Source organism: Solanum lycopersicum, chromosome 4, assembly GCF_036512215.1.
Source record: "Solanum lycopersicum chromosome 4, SLM_r2.1".
In the NCBI taxonomy this organism is placed as follows: Eukaryota; Viridiplantae; Streptophyta; class Magnoliopsida; order Solanales; family Solanaceae; genus Solanum; species Solanum lycopersicum.
In genome coordinates, this window is record NC_090803.1 from 26,050,495 (window position 1) to 26,061,567 (window position 11,073).

At 34.0% G+C, this 11,073-nt stretch overlaps 1 protein-coding gene across 1 annotated transcript; it reads left to right on the forward strand.

Moving 5' to 3' along the window:
* Positions 1-6,696: 6,696 nt before the first annotated feature.
* Positions 6,697-7,757, forward strand: LOC104646864 (uncharacterized). The gene is made up of 2 exons (XM_010321319.1): positions 6,697-6,862; positions 6,952-7,757. The coding sequence occupies exons 1-2, from the start codon at positions 6,697-6,699 to the stop codon at positions 7,755-7,757; spliced, it is 972 nt and encodes a 323-aa protein (XP_010319621.1).
* The last annotated feature ends 3,316 nt before the right edge of the window (positions 7,758-11,073 follow it).

Below are 11,073 nucleotides of genomic sequence, written 5' to 3' on the forward strand. Positions count from 1 at the left end.
GATTTTTTGATATCTATATTTTTTGTCTAACAGTAATGATTTAATTTTGATGTTAAGCAGGGTTATTATATAAGGCTATTGTGAGTTCATGATTATTATGATCATATCCTTTCTACCATTTTGAATCTCCAGGTAATTGTTGTTTTAATTTTAAGATTGCCTCTCTTATTTTTTTTTTTGGTGAAAACGTTTGAGTTCTTGTAACATGAAACTTATTTTTTTTTCTTCATATTTGCCTTTTTCCATTTATCTCTACTTTTCAATTTATCAACTCTTTAAACATAGGTAGTATGAATACTCTTTGCGATAATAGATAAATATTATTTACAAAACAATAAAATGAACTCTTCATTTACCGATATATAATTCATTTCCTTCTGGATCAAGTTACCATGAATTTTTAATTTTAATTTTAGGATTAGATTTTTCCCAATTCAAGAATCTCTTAATATACTTTCTAATTAGTAATTACATTTGAATATTTAATACTACAAAACAGTAGTTATGTAGGAATAAAATGCTAGAAAAATTACATAATCTCAAAAGTATCCAATTATAAATATAAGTTGTAATCAATAGTATAATGCAACTAGGGAACATTATTACTGTGATGAATACTAGTACTAGATATCCTACATAAAAGTGGCCTTACATATTTCCACGTTGTATAAGTAAGATTAGTTACCATTATTGCCATTGGGTTCCTCATGTCAGAAGTTTTATTCCAAATTTTACAAGATTCGTAAGTTTATGCATTTTATTCTCACATCGGTGGTTTTAAATGTGTGGAACTCTCACTTAAAAAGTTGAACTGCATACTAAAAAACCACAAAATAATTGAAAGAGTTTTTAAAATATTAGTTAAACACTGATCAAACAACAATTTTTATGCTAAAATATCAATATTCGTTCTAACAAAGATTTAAAAAGTTGAACATAAAAGAATACAAATTAAGAACCATTCATATGAAATTAATTCATTAAGGAATGTTGTAGTATATCTTTGGGATTAAATCTTACTACTATATAAGAATTCATAATGAATTTGCTTTCAGAAACCTTTACATTTGTAAAGTTAGCTCTTTGAATGTTGTATATTCACATACAGTATAAGTAACATTCATAATAGCGAAAAGAAATACAACTTTATTTATTTAACATACTACTTTTAATATATTTATTTAATCACTTTGTTGGACTACACTAAATATTTATCCAAACACTTTAACATAATAAAATCATATCATTATATAGTACTATATAGATATATCGTTGTTTTTGTTGTTGTCGTATAAACTAAAATATTTTGATGTATTTAAAGTCCTTCAACTTAATAAGCTTTATAATTTAATATTGTCGTTTTCTGTTTTTTTGCAACTTTGCGATCGAATATATCATGTTTGTGATATAAAAAGTATAACAATGTTATCGATCAATGTAACTTATTTTAAAAACTGTATACTTATTGACATAAGGTTCACGCGCAATGTGCCTGTCCAAAAACTAATTATTAATAAACACAAGGATACTCACAAGATTATACTCATAATATGGATAAAATGTGGTATATGAAATTTGAATACATAAATACACCTCATATCATCATCTCGCACTTATAGGTTTTTTATTCCTCCTGGAAACACTCATCCTATCCTTTATAGGCCCAACATCATATCAGTGCTAGTTAAACAAGGTTACTCACAAACTCTAGTTCACATAGATAGTTTGATAATGATCTAAATTTACTCATTCAAGAACATCTTTTAAAACTCATCACGCAAACATCACAACTAGTAGACTAACTCTTTATCTCATATAAAAAGCCAACATGATAAGATGAAACTATAGAAATCATTAAGTTACTAGTTTTAACTATCAAGTTCCCTCAAAATCAAATAATTGCCATTCTTCACTCATCTTATGTAAAATATCAACAAGACAAGGCACTTTCATATCAAATCTCTCACTATTACAAAGAAATTCAATACATATCGAACATACTAAGCTTATCAATATTGAATCACTAAGTCAATCAAAGCATAGAATTGTAAGATCATAAAGACTTTTTTCGGATTGTAATGTCGGATAAGGGACGTGGAGGAATTATTTGGTGTCAAATAGTAAGCAATATCCCCAATGCACTTTAAGACACTAACAATATTAATAAGTTGTTCTATCTCATTCCACCTTACCTCCGACTTTCTAGGATACCTTTCCTTTTTATTTCAATCTTGTTGGGATATTTTCATTTTTATTACTACCTAATTGCTAAAAAGATGTTTTTCTCCGTCATTTACTTTTTTTTTCACACTTGTCAACTTTTTATAATCAAGTAATATAGAGAAAAAGTTCTTTCCTTTCTATTTCTTATTCTTTATTTACTATATATATATTTCTATTTCTTATTCTTTATTTAATATATATATATATATATATATATATATATATATATATATTCACAACTTAGGTACTATTTTTTATCTCCTCTTTACCGAATAACCGTATAACCTTACTTCTCTAAGTTCATTCACATTTTTCTCTATCGTCTCCCTTTCTATCTCATAGTTTTTCAACTCAAAATGCATTAACAATTTTTGGATCAAAATCTAAAGGTAACCAATAAAAGGAAATTAGGATACATAATATTGTTGTCAAAAAAATAATCTTATAGGCTCAAAAATGGTTAATAGGAAAAATGTCTAGGTAGGTATCACAATATAGTAAAAAATATAGGCCTAAACAAAAAATACCTTGATCACATCAAACGAGTTCAAACAAAAAGTTGAACTTTACGCACAGACATGACAATCTTTAGATGCCTGAAAATGAACGGATGCGCAAATGTTCACCACACAAATCACATTTATAGTTTTGAACTGGTTACTTACAACTCCAATCTTTTCAATTATAACACGTTCAATGTTATGCATTATTTTATATCTTTTATTTGTAACAGACGTGTGATAGATAGTATATGAATTAACACTTAGGTACTTCAATCTTTTTATTTTTTAATGAATAATAATGTCAAGAACCAACTCATCGAGCCGTGAGGGCACCCACTCTAACACCTAAGTAGGAGATCCTCATACCTCAATAGTTATAGTTAAACATGCAGAAAATTTAAAGATTACAGAGGTAATTACAAAAATATGACTTTTATAAATAGCAGTTTTTAACAAATTCAACAACCCCCATTGATCTAGTCTAAACAAGTACAAGAACTACTAAGAGTACAATTGGACAAGATAAATAAAAAACACAGTTCCCACCATGCGGTAGGAAGAATGGAAGCTGCTAGATAATTTCTCCGTCTTTGTCAAAAAGACATGGCAACAATAGTATCAGTACAAATATGCATAATGGTAGGCCTCATCGGTCAACCCAACCCCCACCACATGACATCAAAAATCGACTAGTAAGATCATGAATTACCCACTTGCTTCTCCACCTTTACCCACTCTTAAAATACCTTCAATTTACCCCAACTTTCTAATTACCTACCACCTTCTCAACCAGCATGCTTACCTTGTTCTTGATCATAACCTAACCATTCTAACACATTAACAATCCCCTAATTACACTCACGATCACTCCAACTAATCGCTCATGTCGTACCCTTAATCCCCTGCTACATTACTCAGCCATGGTCACATAGTACACTACCTCAAATTTCCTTACGACTAAACCCAATATCTTTTCCCAAGGAGAAATCCACCTAAGCATATCTCATAGTTATGCTGGAAAGTGGAAACCGATCCAAGTTATTTATGCCAGAACATGAAAATCGAGCTCATTTAGTTATGTTGGACGTGGAAACCGAACCCAGTTAGTTATGCTGAAACATGATAATTTGATCCTTCAACATATCACAATCACAATCACTAGTATATTCTCAAGTTCGTACAATGAGTCATGGTTCATCGAATTCATAATTTATCCATATCATTACAACAAGTGTGATTCAACAATGAAACATTTGCATATATACATGCATCATAATGAGGCAATATCAAGAATACGTCGCACAATCATAGAATCACAACCATCACCTACACTGAATTATTCATCACACACGTCCTGCAAACCCTAATTCGACCATACTTAACCCTAATTTATCATCTAAGGCTTCTTTGTAGGGGTTGAATCATGAAGCATTTGGTACACGAAGGCCACAGATAAATGCTACCATTAATTTGCATATATTACGTAGTGAACACAAATTTTAACTAGTCAATTCGTAAAACCAAGCCCACTTGGGCACCAAGTAGTTGCACGGAGTTTGATCTAGATTCCTTTTTTTCGTGCTTCATGATGGTGAATTTGGATAAGAATCTACAAGATATCACCATCCTCAAACTAGAAATTTCCTCCTTCTTTCCCAAACTTTGAGAAGCTTTCTGAGGTTTATAGGATGTTTTACGACTTAGGTATTTTAGAAAGATGGAAAAAATAGGATATCTCAAAGTTTACATTTTATTTCGCTTATCCCTCTCTAGCACCAACTTACCCCGCCCTAGCACCGCCAACCTAGCGGCATTTGGCCCGCCCTAGTGGGACAGTTGCCCAAAATTCCCAAATATTTATTTCTCCTAAATAACAATGATTTGGATCGTTGCAAATAAACTCCTATGAAGTCAAGCAAAATATTTTACTTAGAGTACCTTACTATCATTCATGGACTTCATGTTTTTAGAATTTCTAAGTCTTAAAAATAAGTAAGCTAAGTACTAAATATCTAATAATATAACCTAGTTAATTCAAAGGGACAATCCGAAGAAAAGTACCGAAACAAAAGTAAACATAAAATAATACAACACAAACTAATACTTTATATATCTGGAATTGAAATAGAATTACATCCAAATGATATCCAAACCAAACCTTGAAATAAGTCTTAATCAACACAACCAACAGACAAGCCAAGACAATAACATTCCACACCATGAAAATGAGCAATACAACTCGATAATGAAGAACATAGAGGGATATGAGGAGGAATAAACCATATGACACATAAACAATGAAATACAAAGGGAAATATAACATGTGTTTCTCCACACCACATTTAAATCAATGCACTATCCTCAGTTCTTAAATCAAACAAATCGAAAGTGGGGATAAGAGAGAAAAAGAACTCCCTAGTCTACTTGTACTCCACAACATAACTTTTTTATCTTCTCCATTAGACTAAGAGTCTATTAATACAAGCTCGTTATCTGTGGACATTTCATTAACTACAAACTTTTCAAAATTTAGGTTGATATGACACAATCCCTGGGCATTGGCACTAAGTGGTACTTATAGTGGAGCTATTGCATCTCATCCAACGTCAAGAGGTGTCCTTTACATCTCACTTGAAGTATGGAATTTCATACATGTGGTTCTAATAAATGTCTATGTGTGTATTTTTATTGGTACTAGATTATGTTGGCCAATGCAGAGTGTTGGGATTTTTAGATATCCTTACATTGACCTCCCCTAGTGTTATGAGGTTGTCTGTGACCTTCCTTCTTTCTAGAATAGTTTTGCTTCTCAAGAATATACTCACCAAACTTCTAAACTATATATTAGGAATTTGTGTAGATTGAATCTCCTCATAAGACCTTTCAAAATAACTCATATATTACCTATCAACAGAGAATACACAAATAACCCTCTTTTTAGATATATTGGTCATATGCTTTTCTGGAATCAACAAGTTTCACACAATACATTTCACGTGTGTATAAGAGATATTTATTTGGTGCCTTCCTATCTTCTAATTCCAAACCTTTGTAGCTCTTAACTGTGGCCCACATAGAGTGTGGGAAATCATCTGGTACGATTGCCTTTTCCTTAATCTCTTTATAGGCCATATAGCTATAGTTGATTTGAGGGGTTATATTTTGCATAGAACTCCCTCACTATGGTGAGGTTTCACTACTCCTTCTCTTCGAAGATGAAATCAAGACCAAAGGCATGTTTCCTCTCAAGAATATGGAGAAATTTGGCCATTAGGATGGCCTTGTCTACTCTCTGACTTGGAAGGTATTTATCATCATTTTTTGTCTATACAAATTTTTTTTTCCAGAAGGGTAAAAATGAAGAAAAAAAAGACTTGGGATTTTAATATGTAAGGTTAGCTCTAGGTGGGTCGACCAATGATTTTAAGTGAACTATTTCATGGACCCACATCATGGTGTCAATCACATACCCTACGAGGCCCAATAGGGATATCTCTTGTTTTGCTCTAGTTGAGGCACGAGCCTTTGCAAATAGAAATGGGGTCCCACGATGCAAGGATTAGTGTGATTACCATTTTTTCATTTTTATTTATGTATGTATGTGCATGCAATATGTGAAGATAAAAGTTCTAGAATGTGAAGCCAGCTGTCAAGTAAGAATGTTAGTCATTTGTTAATTAGTTAATTGTGTCAGAAGTTAGTTAGAAGAGAGTAGAATATCACACTGTAATATGTATATATACGTATTAGTGCATATAATGTAAAGGCTAAGAGAGAATGGAATAATAGAAAATGCTATTTCTGTTTTGCTTTCAGTTCTTTTCCTCTCAATTCTCCACAGCTGCAACTTCCATTGAAGAAGGTTGTAAGCTTTCTCAACATGGTATCAGAGCAGGGGATCTGTTAAGCCTCTCTCATTTTTCTTCTTCTTCTCTGTTCTTCTTCTATTCTCTGTATTGAATTTTCATCAATGGCGGAGCCAATTGATCATAATCACCCCTTGTATGTACATCCATCTGATACTCCTGGTACTGTTCTTATTCTTGTTCAGCAAAAAGGATCTGAAAATTATGGCATATGGAGAAGATCAATGACAATAGCATTACAGGCGAAGAGAAAATTAGGTTTCGTTATAGGTGCTTGCAAGAAGGATTCACTACGTCATGAGCATCACCAAAACTGGGAGACTTGCAATGCACTGGTTCTTCATGGATCATGAATACAGTCACACCTTCACTTCTAAGTGGAATCGTATATGCTTCGAATGCTTTTTTAGTCTGGAAAGACTTGAAAGAGAGGTTTGATAAAGTCAATCGAATGAGGATCTATCAGTTGCATAAGGAGATCAATTCAATTAATCAGCGAACAAGTAGTGTGTCTGAATATTTTACGAGGCTGAAAGAATTATGGTCTGAGTTTGATGCAGTGGTTCCTTCTCCTGATTGTGGTTATGTTAGAGATAAGAAGTATGTGGAACACCTTCAACAACAACGGTTACTACAATTTGTAGGAGATTTAAATGATTCTTATGATCAAGCCAGGCGACAGATTCTCATGAAATCATTTGAGCCTTCTCTGAATCAAGCTTATTCTCTTGTCATTGAGGATGAATGTCAGAAAGGATCTAGCATGAACATTGTACCTCAATCGATTGCTGGAGGTAATGATATCACTGCTTTATGGAGTGCACGAGGGCCATTACAAAATTATAAGAAATCACATAATGAACATTGGAATGAGAAGTGTGATTTTTGCAATATTAAGGGTCATATCAAGGAAAACTGTCATAGACTCATTGGATATCAACCAAATTACATAGGCAAGAAGAAAGAAGGTATTGTAGCAAATAATTCTTTCTTGGGTGATGATTCATCTCACATTAAGGACAATTCTGATCAGTATTCCGGTGTTTCTCAGATTTGGAGTCCATATGGTTACAACGGGAATAGAATGCCTCTATTTTCTGATGGTTATACTCTCAATGGACATGAATACACTTGTTATTCTCCACAATCTGCTCATGGAGGTTAAGGACAAATGGGTAAAAGAGTTGGATCTATGCTTGGTTTTTTTCCTTCATCACAACATCAGTCTTCATCACAACACCAGTCCTCACATCCTAACAAAGATAAACACCCTGATCCAGAGATAGTTGCTCACTCTGCAGGTAATGTTACTTCTTTTCATGTTAGTAGTGTGCCTGATAGATGGATAGTAGACACAGGTTCTACGAACCACATGACTCCCAACTTAGGAATGTTACATGGATCTTACGAACAACAAGGTCAAAGTGTTCATTTGCCAAATGGTAGTAAGGCTATTATTTCTCATATAGGACAATGTCGATTGCCACAGGGAGTTAAACTTAACTTGTTGTCTGTTCCTAAGATGACAAAGGAATTACAGTGTTGTATGGTTTTCTATCCTGACTTCTGTTTACTGCAGGACCTTCACACTAGGAAGGTGAGGGGGACTGGTAGAATGGAAGGATGCCTGTATTTCTGGGATCATAAAGAGAAGGAATGTTTTGCATATGCAGCTTCAATAGGAACTCAGGCTGATCATGAGCTTTGACATACAAGGCTTGGTCATGTTCCAAGCAAAATACTTTAACATATGTCTTTAGTTGATTCTAAAAACATTGTATTGTCATCTCGTCTTGTATGCGCTTTGGCAAAACAGACCAGACTTCCTTTTCAAAGAAGTGTAAGTAGGGCAAACACTCCTTTTGATCTTATTCATGGGGATGTTTGGGGTCCTCATAGGTTACCTACACATGATGGTAAAAGATTTTTTCTGACATTAGTTGATGATTGTAGTAGAATGACTTGATTGTTTCTATTACACTTGAAAAGAGAGGTGAGTACTGTTATTCATGATTTTTTGCTACTGATCAAGTCTAAGTTTAATGCATCTGTCAAGGTGTTACAAGTGACAATGTCACTGAATTCTTTAATGCACATTGTAGAGATATTTTTAAAGTTGCTGGTATAATACATAAAAGTTCGTGTGTTCATACACCTCAACATAATGGGGTAGTTGAGAGGCGACATAGGCAAATCCTAGAGGTTGCTAGAGCACTTTGGTTTCAAGGACATATACCCTTGAGGTTTTGGGGATTATGTGTTCAAAACTGTAGTTTATCTTATTAATAGAATACCTTCCAGAGTCTTACATGGAAAGAGTCCTTTTCAAATGTTCTTTGATAAAAATCCTAATTTTCAACATTTGAGAGTCTTAGGGTGTCTTTGTTATGCAACTATAACTAAAGATTGTAGTGATTAATTTGGTCCTAGCGCTGAAAAGGTTGTTCATCAAAGCTATTGAAGCACACAAAAGTGCTATGTTTTATATAGTCTTTCTCACAAACATTTTTTTGTTAGTAGAGATGTCATTTTCCATGAAAATATCTTTCCTTTACTAGTTACACCTCCTCCTTCTTCTTTGTTTCCAAATGAAGTTGTTGCTCATGATGATATTGCTGATGATTTGGACTGTCCAGTTCCTACCCCTGTTGCAGAACCTGTTTCTATTCAGCCTTCTCCTACCATCAGAAATTCTAGTAGGGCAGTTTAACCTCCATCATGGCTCCAAGTTTTTGTTCATGCTCCTCTACCTTCACATTGTGTCTAGTTCTTCTTGTCAGTATCCTTTACCTGCTTACATGTCCTATGCCAATATTATTGTCCCTCACTACTAGTCCATATGTGCTTATTCTTCCATCAAAGAGCCTACACTTATACTTAGGCTACATGTCATCCAGAATGGGTACTTGCCATGCAACAAGAATTTCAGGCACTTATAGAGAACCATACATGGTGTCTTGTTGATCTACCTTCTCATAAGAGAGTTATTGGTTGTAAATGAGTGTATAAGGTGAAGTATAATGCTCTTGGAGAGGTTGAAAGGTAAAAGGATCGACTTGTTGCTAAAGGTTACACACAAGAAGAGGGTTTGGACTATCAGGAAACTTTTTCTCCAGTGATTAAAATGGTCACAGTTAGATTGTCCTATCCTTGGCTGCTATGAATGGTTGGAGGCTTCATCAAATGGATGTGTTCAATGCATTCCTCCAAGGTGATTTAGAGGAAGACGTTTACATTCTTTGACCTCTTGGTTTTTCCAGTAAGGGGGAGTTAGCCAAAGTCTTTAAGTTAAAAAAGTACCTTTATGGTCTTAAACAGTCATCCAAGCAATGGAACCTCAAAATTTCAGAGGCTTTACTTTATTCTGGTTTTTCACAAAGTCATCAATTAGTCTCTCTTTACCAAAGTAGCTAGATCTGACACTGTTCTAGTCCTTGTTTATGTAAATGATCTCTTGATTACTGGTTCTTCCTCCACTCTTATTTTGGATACTAAGAACCTGCTCAACCACCATTTCAAGATCAAGGATTCGTGGGAGATGAAGTAATTCCTTGGTCTTGAAATTGCCAGAAGCAACAAAGGTATTTCAGTCTGTCAAAGAAAGTTTTACCTTGATTTGATTTCAGATCTAGGCCTCACAGGTTCAAAACTTGTCAGTACTCCATTAGAAGAAAATCACAAGCTTACTAGTGTGATGTATGTTAAGAGTATAACTGATAGCTCAGGAAAAAAATTGAATGATGAGTTCTTAAAAGACCCTACTAGTTATCAGAAACTAATTGGGAAGTTACTCTATCTTACAATGACAAGACCTGATATTGCTTATGCAATACAAAACCTCCGCCAATTCATGCATTCACCTAAGAAGTCTCACATGGAAGCTGCATTAAGGGTGGTTAGATACCTGAAGAATGCCCCTGGCTTAGGAATCATCTTGTCATCAGAAATTTCACATGCACTGACTGTTTATTGTGATGCTGATTGGGCTACTTGTCCCATGACAAAAAAATCAGTTAGTGGTTTTGTGGTTAAACTAGGAGATTCATTGATATCTTGGAAATCCAAGAAGCAAAGTACCATATCCAGAAGTTCTGCAGAAGCTGAATACAGAAGCATGGCAAGTGCTACAGCAGAGATGATTTGGTTGATTGGCTTGTTTGCAGAACAAAATTGGAAGATAACATTGCCTGTGAGTTGTTCTGTGATAGTAAGGCAACCATACAAATAGCAGCAAATCCTATATATCATGAAAGGACGAAACACATTAAAATTGATTGTCATTTTATTAGAGAAAAAATACAAAAGGGAATCATACAGACAAAACATGTAAGGACGGATCACCAATTGGCAGACATCTTGAAAAAAGGTCTTGGGCACACACAACATGATTTTTTACTATCCAAGCTTGGAGTATTCATTTTGTTTCATACGACTAAGCTTAAGGGTGTGTGTGAAGATGAAGGTTCTAGAATGTGAAGCCA